At 44.7% G+C, this 21681-nt stretch overlaps 1 protein-coding gene and 1 long non-coding RNA gene across 11 annotated transcripts in view; one reads left to right on the top strand and one right to left on the bottom strand.

Moving 5' to 3' along the window:
* The window catches only part of TMCC1 (transmembrane and coiled-coil domain family 1), a 73796-nt gene extending 52421 nt beyond the window's left edge, over positions 1-21375 (top strand). For 9 of the 10 annotated variants that reach the window (XM_063165091.1, XM_063165099.1, XM_063165092.1 and 6 more), the window contains 3 exons: positions 7421-8355; positions 14785-14920; positions 17225-21375. In XM_063165091.1, the coding sequence (XP_063021161.1) occupies positions 7421-8355; positions 14785-14920; positions 17225-17539 (1386 nt within the window). In that variant the 3' untranslated portion in view covers positions 17540-21375. Of the gene's footprint in view, positions 1-6584; positions 6631-7420; positions 8356-14784; positions 14921-17224 lie in introns of those variants that run through there. The other variant, XM_063165096.1, reaches the window with a different exon arrangement.
* On the bottom strand, positions 10345-11326 carry LOC134422345 (uncharacterized). The gene is made up of 2 exons (XR_010028797.1): positions 11007-11326; positions 10345-10526 (listed from the first exon to the last, which is right to left on the bottom strand). It is a non-coding gene; the product is annotated as an uncharacterized LOC134422345 (long non-coding RNA).
* Positions 21376-21681: the final 306 nt, after the last annotated feature.

Below are 21681 nucleotides of genomic sequence, written 5' to 3'. Positions count from 1 at the left end.
TTTGAACGAAGCAGGAGGCTGAAGCAGCTGTACTGTACGTTTGTAACAAGTATGATCTTATTTGGTACTATGTGTATGTTGTACTACAAAGGCTTTAAATAAGGAAATATGTCAAGAAATGCTCTATGGCAATGGCAAAGCAGTATATTCACAGGAAGCATGAATCTTGTTGCTTTGAATTACTTAATATTGTATTGTTGATTGGATAAACTTCAGGGAGGAGTTTTGGTTATGGTCACAGTATGTGTTGTACCTGCAACAAATACTACAGTTAAAAATAAAGAAATGAAGGAAGTGTAGAAGTATAGTTGCTGGAGCCCTTCAGATTAAACACTTGGAGGGGATGTGCATGTTAAAACTCAGCAGAGACACATCCCCTGAAAAAGGGAGAATCTTTGCTCTTGTACACGGCTGTTCTGTGCAGAAGGATCATGCAGAGGCATTTGTCCTTGCAGACTTCAGATCCAGTTTGCTCCAATGCTTTGCAAGTCAAAGTTAACTTGCAACCATAAAATTAATTCTTTACAAATGAATAAATAATATGCAATAATAATCTCTGTTCATCAGATAGCAGCTTAAAGCATAAAAGTCTGGGAAGTATTAACAAAAATTTTGTCTCTCAGGTAATGAGATGTGACTCAAACACTGGGGAAAATAGGATGAGATTTTAAAAAAATCAGAACCAAACAAAAATACCACACATCATTTTACATAGTCACTTTCTTATAAAAGCTTGTATAAACTTGTTTCTTAATCCACCCTCTTCTGCTGGTTCCTGTACTTAACTTTTGCTCAGCTTTACCTCATTTCCCATCCTTATTTTTGTAACTTCTAGCCTGATTGGCACTCCCCACTAGAAATCAGGAGCTGCTAAAATAAACATCCATGGTTGTTATTTTGGCCGTATCTTTTGCTGTGTCATCCCTTATCACCTCCTACAAGTTCTTGTGTATAATTCAGTTCTTTCCTATTTTTCCGACCAGATTGTTGTGTCCGTTCCCTTGGACGTCCCTCACCCTCAATGTTGCCTTGTTTATTCAGTCAACACTGATGATTTTCTGCTTGACTAGTCTAGCTTTAGGAAACCATTACTGAATTGGGCCATCAAGCCTTACTTTTTTTGCTCAAAAATATATTTTTCTCAGGATTTCAGAAATTTGAGGTCAAGAAGGTGATGTCTTTGGCCGCGATGTTGTTTAAAAGGAATTAAAGGGGCTGTAGACAGCCTCTTAAGGGAGAGTTTACACTGCATTGTGTCAATCCCTTCTGTCTTTGGGATGTCAGTGAGTACTTGTAGGCCAAGCTAGTGCCTGGTCCCACATGTTCCAGTCCTGCTTGAGGGAACAGCTTGTGCAGTGTTCCTTGCCTCAGCCCACCATGCCGGGCTGGTAGGCGTCAGGGATGCATGTGCCTGAGGGGCAGTGGGAAAGAGGGAGGTCAGCTTGTAGCTTCAGCTACCTCTTAACCAGTTAGTAAGTGAAACATTTGCTTCCCGAGAGGCAGGGGGCCCTGGGCAGGGGGAGTCAAGCAGGGGGAACATGTGGAGCCCCCTGGACCCCCCTGCGCTGACAGCAAGGTGCTGTGGGGGAAGCATCTGTGACCAGCCTTCACTGACAAGGCTGCACTGGAGCTCCCCTGTGGAACAAGTGGTGTTGGTTGTGATAGAAGCTGCCTCTGGGACAGCGAGTATGATGCTATGTGGCAGCAGCATCTTTCATCATTGCTCCCAACACCAGGAAGGGCTGCAGCTGAATATGGGTCTGCTGCTGACAACTCTGAGGAACAGACAGCTGGCTGCTTTACAGCTAAACTATTTTTGGCACTTGATGTGACACATGAAGTCACATCTCCATTTCATACTGAATTAGGTACAAGGCCATGGGCAAGTCGCCCTGCAGCTGGCTTTACCAAATCCCAAGTGAGGGTTTGTTAACGTGCCTCAGGCCATTGCTTGAGGGATGCTGCTCTTGGCACCAGTGCCAAATGGCGCAGTCCCAGGTCACCTTTTCCTCCAGTGGTATTTCTGCTGTCTTGGGCCTGATGGTGAACCACATTTGGAAAAGTAGTAAGAACATCCCCAAGCACCGTATCACTTGGTTCCCAGTGAACTCACAGATTGGCTCTAGAGGGAGCTGCTGTCCTGTCTGTGCCCAGGCTGTGCCAGTACAGGGTTAGGCAGGGAGCTGCTTGGCTTGGACCCCCCTACAGAAAGGGAATGCCCAATTGCATGCAGCATATGTGAAATGTTTCCCCTTTGTGGTTGCCCACAGCCCTTCTCTCCGGGGCAGGGACATGCCCTCTCCCCTCTCTCCAAAGCAGGCCTGTGGGGCTCTGTGTTGGCAGATGTACCATTAGGGCATTCCTGTTGCAGCAATCATCACTCGTGACTGTTTAACTATTGTGAGTAAGGTGTAAAGCCATTTCCTCTTGGTGTCACAGTGTTGGTTTCCTGCTCAAGCTGTTGTCTGAGGCAGGCAAACGCATTGTACTGGAATTTTTTATTGAATATTTTTCAGAGTAATTTTTCTTTTTTTCTCGCTTTTTTTTTTTTAAACCCATAACCATGGTGATCTTCCCATCATTTTGAGGGTTAATTCCTCATAGGCAAAGGCTGTATAACTTTCAGAAATCCCCATTTTATAATCTAAACAATGAGCTGTGCTGTGAAAAACACACAGCAAGACTTCCTTGAGCTGTCCATCTGTTTGTGTGCTTTCCTTAGCCAGGTTTAATTTGGATTTGGATTTAGGAGCATGCTAGAGACACCTCAGTACAGTTGCTGTCAAGGATGACCATAGGTTTCTGTGGGTGAGTAGCTGGAGCCCGTTAAAAAGCAAAGCTGCTGCAGCTTCTGAAGATTCAATCACTCAATACAGTATTTCAGAATAACTGCAGTGTGTCACAAGGAATCACAGAAATACGCAACTAGAAGTAAATAGTGACCCACAGAGTCGCTGGTATCAGACGTGTGGCAATGTTGCAACAGACAGACAGATCCACAAATGCAGGATGTGGAAGTAGTATCTGGGAGATACTCAAAAGCTTTCTGGACATGGTCCTGGACAACTGCTGGCTCTTGGTGGCCCTGCCTGAGGAGGAGGTTGGACCAGGTAAACTCCAGAGGTCCCTTCCAACCCCAACTGATCTGTGATTCAATAACAACCTTTAAAAAGCAAAGCATCAGAAAAACAGACTCTTAATTCTAGATCAGGTGTAGGTCATAAAGAGCTTATTGCATCACCAAAGTGGGTGAGGCAGGGGAGTTTGTGACACTTTTTCGTTTCCTTTGAGACCTGCAGTAAGTTGTGCCATATACAATGACTGTGTTGGATCCAGAGGAACAGGACACTGGCTGCTCATGAGACAGTGGGGCTGGTGCCACGTTAACCCATGTGTTTCAAGAGTCATGTGCTGCAGGTGGCATGCAGGGAGGTGACTTGTGACCGTTGATGGCACTTAATCTAATGTGTTAAGGGTACCTCATAGTAAGTTGTGAAGTTTAAGTATCTCTTCATGGTACCTGCTGGGGATTCTGTGTGTGCTTATTCAAATGTGCACTTAGGTAATGCAGATCCAATGAAGTGGGGCCTGGGGGGAGCTTTTACTCTGCAGATGTGGTCGGGCACAAAGAATGGTGGGGTTTTTTCTCCCCTGTGATTTTTATTTCCTCTGAGGCATTGATTAGAGATCTTGCTTACTAACAAACCAACTCCCTTGTAACTGTCATCAGAGATTTTGAGTCTCTGCTCCTGTGCCTGCCTGAGGCTGGCGACCATCTGTCCGCCTAGTGTGGAGGGGTTGGCCAAGTCTCCATGCCCAAGCCTGCACCTGCCATGCACTAATGATGCTGTTGAGTGGTGTTTCCAAACAGGAAGTCTAAAACCTGTGACTTTCTATGAGTCTCATAGATTTTCTGTCTGTATGACTGTATTGCCTTCAGCACAGTGGGAAAAGGAAGCCAAACAAATTCTGAATGTTTTCATGGTTAGTTTTAGCTGCCAGTCAGGTGTGCAGTCACTAGGAAGGTGATTAACCCAGGCACCTCAGGTGCTGTTAGCTTCTTTCCGGGGCTATGCAGTCTCACTCTGAGCTCCCCTGAATCACTTTGCCCTCCATGTGTTTATTTTAAGTAGCATGACAATTTTCAGTCACACTTGTGAAGCTCCAGGCTTCACGAGGGGAGGGAGGAGGAAGCAGGAGTTGCCCCCTTGCAGCAGGCTTGCTCTGAAAGCTGCTGTTTGCTTAGGCCAGCTGCTCTGAGTGTTTAAACGCAACAATCCATCTTCTTGATGAATGACCGCTATATGCTTTTACTGAGGAGTTTTAGGAGGGTGAAATACCTTTAAAGGAACTGCTGTATTTAATCTTCAGCAGCACCAAAAGGCAGAATCATGAGGTGCTTTCTGGGCTGTGTGATGCAGAATAGAGACATTGGAAAGCGTTGTCTAGGAGGGAAAGCCTGAGAGCATTAACAGTTGAGAATTTGGTAAGATCTTGAGAGAGAGAAAGCATAAGGCCCTCACATGATTTCATCTGCTTTGTGGCATAATTCCAAAGCAGTTCTCAGTGTACCTCCTGGTGGGAGGGCACACAGCTCCCCTTAACTGGACTGTCAAATATTATGGAAAATTGTATTGCAGGAGAGATTGACTATTGAATTCTAACCCCTATTCTTATACAAACATTGATCATTATTACTTAATTTACCAGCATCTTTTCAGGACAGATTGACCATCATCTCAAATTAAATAATATGTCATCAGCATTTCCCAGGGACCCAGTTTGTGCTGAGTCTTCCATTTACAAAGCCTTGTCGATATGGACAAAGTATTTAAATTATCTCAGTTCTGTTCCAGAACTGCACTTATTCAGCCTTTTCCTTTTGAATTGGAAAGAACCCTTTTTGTTATTTCTGAATAATATCCACACAGCTGGTAATTATAAAGCATTATCCCAACTTGGGTTATTCTGTTACTGCTGTTCTAGTTTATTTTCTACCGCAGATGTAAGGAGATAACCTGGGCAGATTTGCTGAAGTCAACTGACTTTAAAAGGGCGGGAAGAGAAAGTTTCTACCAAATTTTTCTCTCACAAAACTTATGTCATGAGAGGAAGAGTGTACTATATTGGTGTAATTTATGGTAATTATCCATACACACATACTAATTATACCAAACCTGGAGTAAATTAAGCTGATAGAAACTCTTTACTGCAAAGTAGTGTTGAAGCCCCTGTAGTTCTGTGGCACTGATCTGTGCAGATTTCAGCTCAGAGCCTCTGGGCTGCAGAAAAACTGGTGATGAGCTGTTGTTTGGTTCTGAGACACTGGGTCAGTCCCATGCTCACTCACCCTTACTTACTGCCGAGAAAAAAAAATCAATTATGAAAAGAAAAAGAAAAAAAAAATTTATATTAAATTAAATTGTGGAAGTTTTGCATCAAAACTGTGGATCTTTCTGGTTTTCATCGTCTGTCATTAAATACTAAAATGTCCTGAGTCTGGAGGAGGTAGAGATTGTTAAGGATGGATTGAGAAGCCGTTGGTTCATAGGCAGTTAACAGTAATACGATTGTCTTGGTGTGCTGCACAGATGCTCCGTGCTGCTCATTGCTGCTCGTGGGGTGGCGGCTGGTTGGCAGAGCTGCTCTCCGGGTGAGGCACAGACCGGCTGTGCCGTGGGTGCTGGGTGATGCTCCCAGGCCAAGCGTGCCCTGCACAGGCCAAGTCTTTGTGTTTGTCTAGGCCATAGGGAGAAGTCTGATCACTGACAGCCCTAGAGAAATCTTAGTGAAGTTACAAATTCCAAGAAGAGGTGTCTTTACAAATGTGTATTACTTGCAAATGCATGTCCCTACATCTCAGAGACAACATGTGCAGTACTGATATCATGTATAGTGTTGGTCCCACTGATCAATATTAATTCTTAGCACCAATTTTCCATTGATCTCTCCAGAGCTCCAGGGTTTCTACAACTCAACCTTCTTAAGAAAGCAGTTGATATTTCAGGAGTCACAACAGACCAAGAAATTATATTCTATTTATACTAGAAGTTTCCAGCAGCTGAGTTCCTGTAGAAAATGAATCAATTGCTTCCCCAGGTGTCTGGTTTTCCTCTTGATGGGGCAACAGAGAACCTTAGGGTTATGGGAAGGAGCCCGGGTAACCCCCGGCGCCGGCCAGTGTTGCAGCCTGCGGGGTTTTTTGCATTAAATACGGAATGATGAACCGTGAGAGAGGTTACAGTTAAGTGTAACGGCATTTTTGTTTTGTAAAGCGCATATTCCCAATCACGGACATGGTTCTGCGACTGGGCAGTAGCTGTGGGTCGGCTGGCAGCTGTGTCAGTGGAACGAGCCGGGGAGCTGCGGGCTGGTCCCGCCGAGCCGCGGGAGCAGTCGCGGCCGCTCCCCAGCTCCTCGCCGGGACAGGGGCCGCGGGAGCCGCAGGCCGCGTTCGTTGTCGAAGCAGGGATGGAGGTTCCCTGCGGGACGCGGGCGAGGCCTCCGTGCCGCGAGGGGGCGGGCGGGGCCGGGCGGGGCCGCGGCGCGGCGGGCGCGCAGCCATGCACGGGCGGGCGGCCGGCGGGAGCCATGCACGGGGAGCGGGCGCTGCCGCCCCGCCGGGACAAGGTACGGGCGGGCCCCCGGGGCGGCCGCTCCTCCGCCGAGGACCCACCGCGGCCGGGCCGGGATGGGGGGCATGCTCGGCTCCAGGGAGGCATGTCCGGGTCAGGAGCCGCCGGTGCGGCCGCACCTGCCCGGTCCTTCGCGGGTTCGCGGCGGGTACTTGGCGGGCTGGATTGCGCTGAAACAGCCTATAACCTTTTTTGGTTTTGTTTTTTTTTTTTTTCCATACGTGGGGTTTGTCTTTTGAAACTCACTTTTTTCCTCCCACTCGGAGACGCCTGCTCGCAGGGTTTGCCGCGGCAAGGTGTGCATTAGGGTGCCTCTCAGGCTCCATTTTTCTGACCATAGTAGATCGGTTATAGGTTTCACTGTTGCTGCTGTTCAGAGAGGTGAAGCACTAGGAATGACTCGGGTGTGCTGTACTGTACAGTTAAACCGTGTGACTTCTGCTCTCAGTTACCTTCTTGGTCTCTTCGCTCTCTCTTGAGCCCCTGCCCTTGTACTGATATCTTGGAGTGCTCGGTCTGCCAAACTGAGGTGCCCTGTTGCACATTTGTGCTTGAGTTTTCAATTGTTTGAGGTGATTAAGTGGAGTCAAGTATGAGAGGTTTTGCTTTTTTTAAACTTTTGCTGGATCTCTGTAAAATATATGAAGCTCTCCTGATTGATACTGTCCCCTGGCCAGCAGAAAAAAGGTACAATTTTTCAGAATTGGTTGGCATAAAGAAGGAAAGCTTTTCTGTTGGTGAAGCTGCTGATTAGCACTCATGTTTCTCTCTGTCTCTGTGCTTAGATTGAGCGATTGGAAGTCAGCAGCTTGGCACAGACCTCCAGTGCCGTGGCCTCCAGCACTGATGGCAGCATCAATGCAGACTCCGTTGATGGGACCCCAGATCCGCAGCGGACAAAAGTGGCCATCACACACCTGCAGCAGAAGATACTGAAGCTGACAGAGCAGATCAAAATTGAGCAAACAGCCCGTGATGACAACGTGGCAGAGTACCTGAAATTGGCCAACAATGCAGACAAGCAGCAGAGTGCCCGCATTAAGCAAGTGTTTGAGAAGAAAAATCAAAAGTCAGCCCAGACCATCTTGCAGCTGCAGAAGAAATTGGAACATTACCATCGAAAGCTGCGAGAGATTGAACAGAATGGGATCCCTCGGCAGCCAAAGGATGTCTTCAGGGATATGCATCAGGGTTTGAAAGACGTTGGAGCAAAAGTCACTGGCTTCAGTGAGGGAGTGGTTGACAGTGTAAAAGGCGGACTTTCCAGTTTCTCCCAGGCCACACATTCAGCAGCAGGTGCTGTGGTTTCCAAACCCCGGGAGATTGCCTCCCTCATAAGGAACAAGTTTGGGAGTGCAGACAATATTGCTAATCTGAAGGACTCCTTAGAAGAAGGCCAGGAAGATGGGACAGGTGGCAAGGCTCTAGGTGTTATTCAGAACTTTCAGTCAAGCCCAAAATATGGCAGTGAAGAGGATTGTTCCAGTGCCACATCAGGCTCGGTGGGAGCCAACAGTACAACAGGAGGCCCTGTGGGAGCTTCCAGCTCCAAAACAAACACTCTGGATATGCAGAGCTCAGGGTTTGATGCAATACTGCATGAGATACAAGAAATTCGAGAGACACAGGCAAGACTGGAAGAATCATTTGAGGACCTTAAGGTTCGCTACCAGAGGGATTACACGTTGATAATGCAGACCCTGCAGGAGGAGCGGTACAGGTATGTGCTGTGGTACTTGGTTTGACATTCCAATGCTGTGATTGCAAAGCACCAGAGTTGTGGGTGGTAGTGCTCAGCAGGCTGTTCCCAGCAGCCTGATTGAAGTGGATGGTTCTGAGGTCTTCTCAGGACTATTCCCTCCCAGTTCTGCCTTTTATAAATATTTCTATCTTACTGCTCACCTCCCTCTCTGTACAAGAAAGAGATTGTAAGGAAAAAGGTTATTTCAAAATGTTTTCCAGATAAAAAGTGAAGCTGAAGAGGTCTAATAAGGTGTCCCAAAGCCAGGAGTAGTACGTTGATGCAATTACTGGTATCACACAGTGCTTTGCCCTGCAAAAAATCCTGAAAATATTTGGATCAAAGCAAATGACAGGGAACTAATGCGGGCATGACTTGACCCTGCCTTCTCCAACACTCAGATCCATATCTACCAGAGAAAGAAACATTCCAGCTTTCTTCAAGTTCTCTAAAAATACATGATCTTGCCCATGTGCCAAAACTAAGATATCCCTTCCCTTCTTTGCTCAGTCCACAGTGGCAGCACCCAGGGAAATGAAGTTGAATTAAATGTCAGATACTGACAGTGCTCTTGTTGTGATTAGAGGGCACTGGAAGCAGGTGACCTATGTTTCCATGAGTCTTCCCCTCACTGGAAGAGAATGGAAAGGTGGAGCAGTTGCTGCAGTACTGCTGATCCCTGATGAAGTCGCAGGGGAGAGGTGACAGTGGCCTTGAGTAAGGCAGCCTGGCCGGCTGCCCCCACCTCCCTGCTGAGGAAAGCTGCCCATGGAGAGGTACTGAGGGAATACTTCCCTTTCCTTGCTGGGTAGGAGAGGCTCTCTGCAGACTGCCCTGTGCTGTCCTGCCCAACACCTGATGTCCCCCACACGCATGCTGGGAGCAAGGGCTTGACTCCAGGCTCTGAAGGGAAGAGTTACTAGCTGCCCTTCTGCAGGCATCCCGGACAGGATTCTTAAGCTTTAAATAATGAACGCAAAGTGCAAGCCCTCCTTCTGATGAAGGACAGTACGCTGTTGTCATGAGGTTCTTTATGGCCTTCATTGCTTTGCCAGGATGTGAAACACAACCTGAAAGGCATAGCAGAGCTGCTGGGGGTGTGTACAGGCTTGCTGAAGTGCCCTGTGCCACTTGCTGCACTGGTTTGTGCAGTGTAACATAAGAGTTGCCCTACAGCTCTTTAGACATGCTTATGCCAAATGATTAGAAAAACTCTGGAAAAGGCTAACCTGCTAGGATCTGGTAGAGACAGAAGGCTCTCAGTGTGCTTTGCAGAGCTTGGGCAAACAAAGCCAGACCAACACTACTTTCTAATCCTGCTTTGTAATAATCAGCAGTTTGACTGAAACCGGCAACCAGCACAGCAGCTTTGGTTCCTTGTGCCGTAGTGTCATCAAGTCATCCCAAAGCGATGCAGAGCTGGATCTTCTGCTCCTCAGAGAGGAGAGAGGTGCTGTTGTCTGTTACTGTGTAGGTTGTTGTTTCACACATACAGCAGCAGCCATTCATGGTGGAACGCTAATGCAAGCACAGCATAGCTGAAGGAGTGGCCTGAAAGTACAATAGCAGACCTTGGGGACTGATGTGTGCTGTCAGCTAAGCGGGCTGCTTACTGCCCAGCACCTCTGAGCGAGGCTCACATAGGTCCCATACTAGCTCACCATGAAGTCATATCTGTTATGTTATGTGCCATTAACCTTTGCAGAGCACTCCCCTGAGGTCAGCCCAGACCCCAAGCACTAACCAGGGCAGCCTGGAGTGAAAAGCATGGACAATCTGCATTTGGCTTATAAAAGCTTAAGACAGTAATTTAGACCTGTCATTTGGAATGTTGATGCAAATTAATTAAAGGTGTGACCTTTAAAAAGGACCAGTCAAACCACCCTTGTCTGTGTGGGTAACTGCATGATCAGCAAGAGCTCATGGGTTAATCACAGTTAGATGACTACAGGACTCTACAAATGTAGATTCTTGTTTTTATAGCTTCTGTATTTTGAACTATCACAATGATAAAAGCCAACATCACCTTAGAAGTGGACGGTGATGTAATGTGTCCAAGGGCAGAGGGTGCTCCTGCCTTGGCAGGGAGGTGTGGTGCCTGTTCCTCCAACTGGAACCCGTCTTGCTCCTCAGCTCTCTTCAGAAAAAAGCTAAAAGAAGGGAAAAGAAGTTGTGATTTAATGCTGGCAGGCTGAGGATTCAGATTAATCATAATTGGCCTTTAAAGTTGTAAATATCTCCTAAACCTGCTCTGTTTATGGGAAGCTTTCAAAAACAAACACAGAGTTGAGTTGGAGCTTAAAAAAAAGTTTTTGGAGAAGTCTTTTTCTGAGTGCTTGCATTGTACCTGGAAGCTGGAATGAACATGCCATGACATTTTCTCACCTGGTCTTAATCCATTTCCTCTTTCTTAAATTGTCTACTGTTTTGTAGTTTCTGATCTTTTTTCCCGTTTTTGTTTGTGCAGTTTCTGTTTATCAGCCATGGCTTGCCTCACAGGTTTTCCATGACCTCCTTCATCTCCTCCTCCCCTCCCCTCCCCTCCCCTCCCCTCTCCTTGCTTCCAAATCTTGTCTGCCATCCATGTGGCTGCCGGTTTGCTAACGCCAGTCTCAGAGGCAGGGACTCACCTGTCCAGTTGCTCCAGTTCTCCCGCCCTGGTGCAGGCCTGGCAGCACCGTGGCGAGGCCAGGGCGGGCTGTGCTGGCCCTTGAGCACTGCTCTGCTCCGCTGGGGCTGGGCCACTGAGGAAGGAAGGGTCTGACGCGGCTTGGCCATCATTGTTTGCTTCTGCACCCAGAGCAGGCGCCTGAATGGCTTGTTGCTAATCTCATTAGTGGAAGGTGGCAGTTGTTTACTGGTACGAGCAGGGACTTTCTGTGCTATCAAGACTGAAATAAAGTTCCTGCTGAGTATTTTCATCTTGCTTGTCCCTTCAGGAACCTGTTTGCACATGGCAAAACCATAAGCTCACATATTTGGAGTGTGGCCAGTCGAAGGTCTTGGGTTTCTTCCCAAGCCTGACAGCCTTGGAAAGGGCATTTAGGTCTCTCATGCTCATGTCAGAAGAAAACCTTCAGCCTAAAGGCTAGTCACTGGTGCTTCCATTTGTCTGGGTTCTAATGTAGTCTAATTGCCACAATTCACTCTGTCCTCATGATGTGTTTTAAAATAGATCAGAGGAGCTAAACCTCTGAGGTCTGGGATAGTTGGCAAGGCTGTTCTGGAGTGTGGCCAGGCAGTGGAGCAGCATGTTGGTGCTCACCCAGCCAGGACAGCACCAAAACATCCTTGCAAAGCTGTCTGTCCTCCTTCCAGGGAGGCTCGGAGCTGGAAGTACAGGGATATGTGTGGGTGTCATGAGCAGCTTGTGCTCCCTGTTGGGAGCAAGCTCTGTCCTTCATCTGTCCTGCTAGATCAAAGACTTGGAGCATACTAGAAATAACTTCTGGTTTTACCTGTTTACTCCACTATTGGAAGCACTGTGGTCAGTAGCATAAAGATGTATTTAGTGAAAAATAAAGATTACATGAAGGTTTGTATGGCATAGCTATAAAAAGGAAAGGATCCATCTTGAGAGACATCTGAAGACAGGTACTAAACTTCATTCACAGTACAATGCAGACGTCTCTGTAGCATTACTTTGATCAGAGTTTCTTTACTCACCATAGCACTGAGTGCAGATCAAATGCCTTTTTTTATCACATCCCTCCCTTCCATATGCTGTGCTAGCTGTGCCTTTTGCAACTATTACTTTAAAATGCCTTAAAGCTTTTTTTAAAAAATGATATGGTCATAATTGTGTTTCCGAGTCTTTTTCAGACCACTTTCTCAACTCCCATGCAGTGAGCCTCAGAAACATGTGGAAATACAACACGGCTATTTGAAATGAAGTGTTCCCATATCCCACACTTGAGCCAAGCACCCCAGCTATTTACTATGTCTGTAGGAACAGGTCTGATGATCTCTGTGATACTTGTGACAGGCAGCATTGGTCTGCTGCACAGAGATGTTTCTGGGCTGGACCTTATTCTTTTAAGGATAAATTTCACATTTTAAATAGTAACAAAATAGTTCTTGAGGCATTTTCCATACATGAAGTGAAGTGGGATTTGATTGTTCAGGGCACTGCTATATTCACAGACAAGTTTAGTTTGTTCAGTAGACCCTGGCACTGATGAATTAGAGGCATGTATTTCATCTTAACCCTCTTGACAGGTAGCCTATCCCTTTTACTTGTGTAATACTCCCACTTAAATGCAAATCAGCTTTCAATAGGGAAACCCTGGTTCTGGGCCCCGTAAGTGCTTTGTAAATTTGAACACCAGTAGAAAGCCGCTGAAGAAAATTATTTTCTAAATTGTAGATATTGGGACAAGAAGTGAAAAGAAGCTGAATGGAGAATGTGTCATTTAAAAAATAAGTCAGGGTAGGTTAGTGGGGGCAGGGGTGTGTTTTTTTTAAAATAACCCAGTTCTAGCAGTTGCCTGACACCTTGAGTTCTGGAAATGCAGGTGATTCGTGGATGCAAACTGCAGCAGTTCTGGTGTTGAGCAGGGAGTGAAGTGTGGATTGGGAATGAGCTGGTTGTTCTGCAGTCTTCAGGGCAGGAAGATTGGAGCCAACCCTTCTGCTAATCATGTTCTGTTTAAACTCTTAACTATACAGATTAGCAGAGTTTCCTTATGTTTCCTGTAGATTGAGGTAGTTTTGAAGTTATTAAAATACAATTGTTTCCTGTTAGAGAACAGGATTTAAGCTGCTTGGCACCAGCTGCTTTATGAAAGGTGTTATGTGAGAGGAGGTTAAAAAATACAATCATGCTATTTTCAGAAATGCTTAAGTTTCTTTTTGTGTAATAAACACACTGCTGAATTTTGTAATATAGTAACAAACTGAATATGTTTCAAGTAATTGATGCTGCCTTTTGGGCTTTGAGTGGGTTTAGTTGTGATTTTTTGGTTGTTGGCAAGTTTTGTTGTCAGTTTTAAGTCGTGTGGGAACAAAGGGCAATATTAATTATCTGGGCTCCTTCTTTGTTAGCCAGTCTTCATATGGCCATTCCCTTGTCAGTCCTGGGAAACCAGTTCTGGTGTATCCCGGCACAGTTGCAGAACTCTTCTGGCACCTTTCTGGGCTCAGCCGTGTCAGCTGGCAGTTGTCTTGGTTTCACTGCAGGTTGACCACATGCATTTTACTGCTGCAAATTGTCATGCTGTCAGAAATGCTGTGTCTGACTCCTTAGTTTAAAGTAATATTGCATTAGGAACATAAACAAAAATTCTTTTCATACTTGTCTATTAAAAACAAAACACTAAGACTGTTTTTAAAGGCTGGCTTTTGACTACAGATTCTAAAACACAAAAAAAAAGTCTTGAAAAAAACGAGAAGCAGGATTTGTGTCTTAGTTTCAGAACTTGCAATTAAATTCTTCATTCTAGATAAATATTTCTTACTCATCTTGTGGAAGTTTTTTGTAGGAATTAAATTCAGTGGAGTCAAAAGAAAACCAAAATTTAAACAAGGAATTATCTCTGTGGTTATATCCTTAGAAATGTCTTGGTTATTAGTATCAAGATTCAGATGATAAGGACTGTGTGGTAAACTTCATTCATGGACTTTTTCCATCTGCTACAATGAGTAGACAGTGGAAAAGGCCCAATGGCCACCACATCTGTGTCCATACCTTTGTTACCATCAGAGCTATCATTTCAGTTAATTTATAACTCTCTTAGGGAGAAGCAAAACTTTATCTCTCTGAGTTGTTATAACTCAATTTGTTTAAGCAACCCTCTTCCTCAGGACTACTCCTGGTTCATTCACCAGGAGCAAACTGAAAAATAAGCCTGCGGGTTAGTGATTCATGTGTCCTTCTTACAAATAATGTGATGGTATTTGCTTGTTAAGTTGCATCATTCGTGGGAGATAAAGGAAAAGCAAATCCAAGATCCATGTGACCTCATGCAGAGATCAGACAGTAACACCATGTTCTCTGAGGCATCAGTTGCATGTCATTTCCGTGTAATTTTTATGCCCATTACTGTTCCAAGTGTAGATAAAAATGCTTAGGAGTTTATGGTATTATAGAAGGGAACTGTTTGGTTTACACAGAAGTGTGGTGAATACCTCATTCTGTTCTTATTCTGTCCTCGATTTCTTGCATCACTTAACAGTTACCATGCAATTGTGTGTTTTCTCCAGGTTAGGAACAATATCACAGAGTTTATCTGGTAGAAAGAAGGAATTCCCAGCAAGAGGGCATTAGTGCTAGAATGTGCTGTGTGCTGACTGAGGCAGCCATGCTGGTTTCAGGACACAAGCCATGGTGTTCATTGCTTGTTTGTCACTGGTGTCATTTTGCCATCCTCTTCTCATTAAAGCCATTGTACCATGTGTTGTCATTTCTAGATGTGAAAGACTTGAAGAGCAGTTAAATGACCTGACTGAGCTCCACCAGAACGAGATTCTCAATTTAAAACAGGAGCTGGCCAGCATGGAGGAAAAGATTGCCTATCAGTCTTACGAGCGAGCCCGGGACATCCAGGTGGGTGATAGAAGCAACGACCCAAGTCCTGCCCTTTGCCTGCTCTTTCAGGAACTCATTCACTTTTGAAGTATGCCTGCACTTCAATATTTGATTTTAATCCGTGTAGCTTTATTGCTAAACTACTGCATTCCAAAAGATCCTTTTTCCATTTCTGACCTCTGGGTATCTCTCCAGGTAACATCCTCTGTAAAGCAGGGCTGTATCCCACACAAAGGGAACCTGCTGCTCAGCTGGAGCAGAGCAGAAGCCAGAGCCCACTTTTTCTGCAGGTTTTTGTATTAGACACTCAATGGGCCGTGACCCAAACACTTTTTTGCAGTCATGTTCCCAGTACACGGCCCTGGGGTGTGGTTGTGTCACTGATTTTACAGCAATGGTTACATACCTCTAAGGAAAAATGGCTTTGTGTGTGCACTGCATTGAGTCAGGAAACAGTTCTTTCTGTTGGCTTTGAAGAAATAAGGAGGTATTTCTAAAAGAAAAGCTTCTTTTAGTATGTAGAAAAGGTTGTGAAACGAGATCTTGAAGTTGGAGGCCCTTCTACAAAGCAAAGCAGCTGCTAACCCTTACAGAAAAAGGCCTGTTCAGAAACAAGTCTCTTGACTATTATAAGTACTTGCTGTGATAGTTTTAACAGATATCTCAGTTCTGATTGCTCATGGGAAATATTTGTAGTGTGAGCAGAGAGTTGTCGGTTAAGAGTTCTCCCTTTTTCTTGCCGAGGTACTTCAGCCAGGTAATTTCCTCTGAAGACCAAGCAGGCTATGCTGTTCATACATCAGCTGTAACTGATTGTCAAACGTTCTTCCTGGTCACTGCTGTTCGGGACAGCTGAGCAATTCTGCCCTGTGCTTTCAGGGGTCTTAACCAAGGAGAGGCATTCATGTTTCATTGACCCCCACAAACATGATGCAGTGAGAAATGTAACAGGTGACAATGACCTTTAAGTTAAATTTAATCAGTGTCTGTGGACAGTGGTACAATGGCCCCTGGCAGTGTAAACAGGAGGCTGTCCCTTGGAGGAGTGTTACAACAGTCGGGTTTTGTTCTCCTCTCTAAATTCACATGGCAGGAAGATTTAATTGAAGTGGGATTTCTCAACAGTTTTTTTTAATCTTCATCGTACGATTCAGTACTTTTAGTGTAATCTTAAAAGTTGGGACAGCCTATTTTTCAGCACTGCTGGGGAAGAGGAAAGTGTTTTGTTGTATAAAAAACTATTTAAGAACATGGGCTACTGTTGCAGAGGAACAGTCCTGGTTCCTTTTTTGGTGATTAGTCTAGGAAGGACTGCTGCAGATGGCCTATGTGTCTGGAAATTCAGGTGACTCTTGAGGGAAGATTGGTAGAAATATTGTAACTTGGTATTTTCAAGAGCAGAAGTCTCTCTTGGTGTTAAGTGCCTGAAAACCTCTCTCCTTCTCCCTAGCCGCCTGCATTGCATGTCACCGGTATTTTCGTGCAGGTTGGGTTGGTCCAGTTGGGGTTCAGCCCAGTGAAAAGGTCTGACAAATCCCACTTGAGTCAGTGGGGCTTTAAAGAGGTGGATTTGTGCAGGGTAGTCTTCTCCTTCCACCTCCTTTCATTTTGCCTCTTCCTGTAGGCAGTTCCATAAATCTTATGCTTCTTACCCTTCTAGATGTCTTTCCCCAGCCCTCACAGTCAGCTGGAGCTATGCCAGTGCCACAGCTTGCTGCAGTCTGGAGAAGATATACTTCCTGCAATGGTAGCTGTGCAGTCCCAGCCCTAGTGTCCCTCAGACCTTTCTCTGAGCTCACAGCTCATTAAGCAAGCAGAACACAGCTGAGCCTTTGGTAATTATTTTTGTTGATGTAGTTTCTGCAAGGTTGCCTAGTTTCTGCAAAGGGGTCAGATAAACACAAGTGACTCCAAGGAAGGTGATGGAAGTTGAGGTTCTGGGAATGCACATCCCAGAAGAAGATGAAGATTTCTGGCTAGGCACAGCACTTCTGTCCTCTGAGTGGCCTCTTGCTGAAAAAGCTGAAGTGACCAGGTGGCTGGGTAGCTCCCTTCTGGCAGAAGCTGTGGGGTTTCCCGGCCTAGCATCTCCATGTCAAGCTTTCTGGGTGTGGATGAGGCACCTGGGGTATTGCAGGCTGCAGTGCCCAGTCAGCAAGGGGCTTCTCAGGTATGGGAAATGGCACTGCTTCCTCTGCTCCCACTGCAGGGCAGGTGCTCAGTGCATGAGCGGTGTGAGGTGAGGGGATGCTCCTGGCTTGGCCTGGTTGGTGAGGTAACAGATGTGAACGTGAGTAACCCAGTACATGCTCTTGCCCACAGGAGGCACTGGAAGCGTGCCAGACGCGCATCTCCAAGATGGAGCTGCAGCAGCAGCAGCAGCAAGTGGTGCAGTTGGAGGGGCTGGAGAATGCCACAGCCAGGAACCTGCTGGGGAAGTTCATCAACATCTTGCTGGCTGTCATGGCTGTCCTCCTCGTCTTTGTCTCCACTGTGGCCAACTGCGTTGTGCCCCTGATGAAGACTCGCAATAGGACGTTCAGCACTTTATTTATAGTGGTTTTCATTGCCTTTTTGTGGAAGCACTGGGATGCCATCACCGGCTACTTGGAACGATTCTTGTCTCCCCCCAGATGATGGTGGCAGGAATGGGCTGCGCCGCTCGCTCCTGGTGCTCTTGGTGAGCAAGTGTGGCAAAGATTAGTCAGCGACTACTCTGCTGAAGTTTTAAAGTGTCTGAGTGAATTTGTTTACATTTAGAATAACGTTTTTTCTCTGCAAGATGCATTGCAATAGTATTTTTTAGATTTTACTCAAGAACTCTTTTGGCAAGAATCCTGGATAATTTTTATGTAGCATGGTTCTCTTTGGATGCAAATCTTAAGATTCTTTAAAGTGTACAAAAGAAATGAATAAAATACAGAAATTTGGAGCATACCAATGGGCAGTTTAAATTGTGGCTTGAACTACTGTACTAAACCTGTCAGGAAGAAAACGTGGTTAGCTTAAGACGAGCAAAGCTCAATCTAGTGCACAGCCTTGAATGATGGTACCACAGCAAACCTGTAACACTAAACTTTTACTGTGAAGTCTGCTCACATTCCATGTCCGAGTGTATGCATTGAGTGGTTTCTTTCCTTAACAAGAGAAAAACAACAACGTGTGGATCCCTCTCCCAGCTCAGCATCTGGGTTCGCCGTTTGTGTTAACCTGACTTCAGTAACTTTCTGTAAGGCTGGCTAACTTGGCTGAGTATATGGAGTGGAAGCCTCATGCCATATACAGTAACTGCACAGTCGTGCTACAGTATTTTGAAGTAGTCCTTGAAATACATATACTCTTTAAGCAGAAGCCCTTGGTCGCACTTTTAAGGTTTTTTTTTAATATATGTATATTCACAGATTTAAAAAAAATCCGAACAGCATACTTGAAGAGTGTAATACTCAAACTCTCAGTGCTTCCTTATTGTTTCTAATAGGATTTTTTATTATAATTATTATTATTATTATTATTGGGGTTTTTTTTGAAGGGGTTGGGAGGGTCATTACTTTTTTTCTTTCAAATAAAGAAGTGATGTTTTTAAATGAAGAAATGCGTGAATAATTGTGAGCCGTCTTGTCCTGAAGCAGTTCTGAGAAGGGCAGAGAGTAGTTTCTAGTGTCAGGCTGTCAAATGCAGCACTGTCCATATGCCATTTGTCTGTCCTCCTGAGCTTAAAGATGCAGCATCATGGAAAACATCTGTTTTCTCCATACCTTTTTGTCATGCAGGGCTTTTTTTCCTTTTTCCACATGTGAAGGATGCTATGTTTCTGTTTTTTGTTTGCATGTCATCTCTCATTCCTGGCCTCAGGATAAGAGCAAGGAATTTCTGTTCATCTCTTCCTAGGAAAAAGACAGGTTCTTTTGAGGAAAGAAGTACTGACTCAACAGTTCACTTAACAGAATGGTTATCTCAAAAATAGTTCTAATTAAAAAAAAAAAAAAACCTGAAAAGTGAAACCAAAGTTTTTGTCCTGTCAGGCTCTGGTAAGATTATTTATGTGTCTGTATCTGTAGTGTGCCATCCTCTTTTTCAGCCACAAGGGACAGCACTTGGTGCAAACACCTGTGTGTGCAAATCTCAAAAGGAAATGCCAGCTTCAAATGCAGCCCCAAGTCTTCACAATGTGCCATTACTGGTGACCTGTTGGTACAGGTAGGCAGCCCTCAAGTCCAAGGAATCTGTGTTCATTCTGTGCTGATTTTTAACTGCTGTCCTTTTCACCATAACAGTGCCAAGATTCATCTTTTGTCTTCATGAAATCTAAAAGAAAACCCTCCAGGATTCTGTCAAAACCATTTATGGTGTTTAGTTAGGTCTTACTGTTTTCCTTCATTCCAGGATCAACTTCCCTCTAGGAATCAAATGTTACCCAAGTGACCTAAACCAGTTGAAATCATACATGGGCATGTATGAGACATGTACAACATACATATACACACATACATAGGCATTGTGCTATGGTACAGATTCTGGGTTCTGAGAAATTCCCTCAAACAAGGTTAATACCTTGAGTGTTTTCTGATTTCCAGCAAAGGCAAGGCCTCCACTGTCCATCTTTCTTCCTCCAAGAGTTCTTTTTTTCTGTAGTCACAGGAAACTCAGGTGCCCTTCCCCCAGGGATCCCAGTACACCTCTCTGTCACCATGTGCACTAATCTGCTCCTGTCCTAATTAAAACAAAGATTGACATTTAGAGCTGACTCAAGCCAAAACTGCTTGTGCTTTCTGCAGTGCCACAGCCAGAGCAGAGGTGTGTGGCCATTCCCTCCCTTGCTCCTGGCTCTGGTGAGGCTCTTCTCTAGTGACTCACATTTCTAGGCTAACTATCATCTTGCCATTTTCCAGGTTTTTTCAGAAACAAATGTGTGAATAACAGTAAGAACTGATTTGGCACATAACTGAAATACTTTGTTGCCTTTTTTTTTCCTGAAAACTGGCCTTTGTACCTCTTTTTCTCAGTCTTGTTCACACTACAATTGCTTAAGATAGGTTTTCATGTGGTCAAATCAGGAAGGAGTTAAAAACCAGTGGCTCTGGACATTTAGTGTCTGTAGTATTTAAGGAAGTGTTGTCCCTCTTATTTATATCCTAATTTCATTTCTTTTCTCAACTCTGTCATATTCAGTAAGTATCATTTGCTAGCTTGCCAGAAGGTGCAGGCTTAATAGAAACTGACATCTCAGAACTCTTTGGTGAAGGCCATATACATATGGGTCTGGACAAAGTGTCTGTCTCTTTCTCTCTCAACAGTTTCTTCCATTCCAGAAAGCTGTCTGCAGTAACGTCATGTGTGATGCTGCATCCACTTCTCATATCCTAACGCAACTGCCATGTGTTTTGCCTTTTGCACTAGCAGAACATTTTGGGGTTTTCCTCCCTCTTCAATTTGAAAGTCTGTGATGATTTCTGATAGCTTAATGATGATGTTGTTGGAAATGTGATTCTAGCTTTAAAGCTCCCTTTCCTTGTACACGGTTGTGTTTGCTTTCCTGATGGAGTGTTTCTGGGTGACGCGTAGAGAACAGTTTCTGCTGTGGGTGTGAGTGCGTGCGTGTGTGAGTACCTTTAATAGCCTCCTTTGTAGATAAAAACTTTTTAGTGACCATCTCTGAGTGGCAGAATGTTTCCCAAAACATTTCATATTCAGAGTTGAAGTGATTCAGAAATTGCTTAGATGTGTTTAGCACATACTGCCTTGGCACATAAAAAGGGAAAAATATGATAGACTGTGTAAGTTCCAGGAGCAGCACCTCCTCATTAACATTTGAGAGTTCAAGTGAAGTTCATCTGTTTCCCCTATTTCCTTCAATATAAAGAATAAAGAAAATCTTGATGCAAAAAATATATTTTTAAAACTTTTAGAAAGTTCTTTTTTCTCTCAGCCTCATTAGTTTATTTCAAGGGTATTCAGCATGCTCCCAGCAGTTACTCTATTGGTTTATTCCAATCCCATGTGTGCTTAGGTGAGATCAGATGAACTGCTGACTTACGTGCGTGTTGCAGGAAAGCACTGTCTGTCAGCTTTGAAAATATGCATTTTTAAAATTAAAAAAAGAAAAGGCATTATAACAAAAGAAGCCAAGCTACAAAGGGTTCAAGATTGAGTAGTTTTGCCAGTTTTTAAATGAATTCTGGAAGTGGCTAAAGAGTTACCCTGTGTGTCTGTGTTGTGTATGCCAGGTGGTATAGTCGTAGGCAATTGACTTAGCTGTAAGTGTGTTTTAAAAGTGTAAAAAAAAACCAGAAAAACTCACTTGCACGGGTTGAAAAGTACAGAAATGACACTTGTGAACGTAACACTGTAGTTTATACATCTTAAGCTGCTAATTGTTGAGAGAGATTTACATTTGTCTTGTCTGATTGTCGCAGATTTATCTGTGGCAGTTTTACTGTATATAAAAAACTTTAAATAAAGACCTCAGCTATTAACGCCGGTCTAGTCTGGATCTTTCTGGAGGGGCGAGGGCAGGGGAAGGGAGGTGCTGTCGTGGAGAAGAGGAGTGTGTCAAAACTGCTGAGCCCTGAGAGCTCAAAATGTCGGCAAGTTCTCCATAGCTCTGATTGTCAGACTTTATCCTACACTCGGCCAGCCACACACCACTAGGGCACAACAAAAATAAGCTGGTGTCAGTGTCTGGTCTTGCAGGTGTAGGAAAGGAGCAGCACCATTGCATTCGTCCTCATTGATCCTTTCCAGCCCCCTTGTGCCTGGGACAGCCTCTGGCAGGGTCCCTG

The sequence above is a fragment of the Melospiza melodia genome, chromosome 10, assembly GCF_035770615.1.
Source record: "Melospiza melodia melodia isolate bMelMel2 chromosome 10, bMelMel2.pri, whole genome shotgun sequence".
NCBI lineage: Eukaryota > Metazoa > Chordata > Aves > Passeriformes > Passerellidae > Melospiza > Melospiza melodia.
Note: the sequence above shows the minus strand (reverse complement) of the source record. Positions and strands in the feature narration are given on the sequence as shown.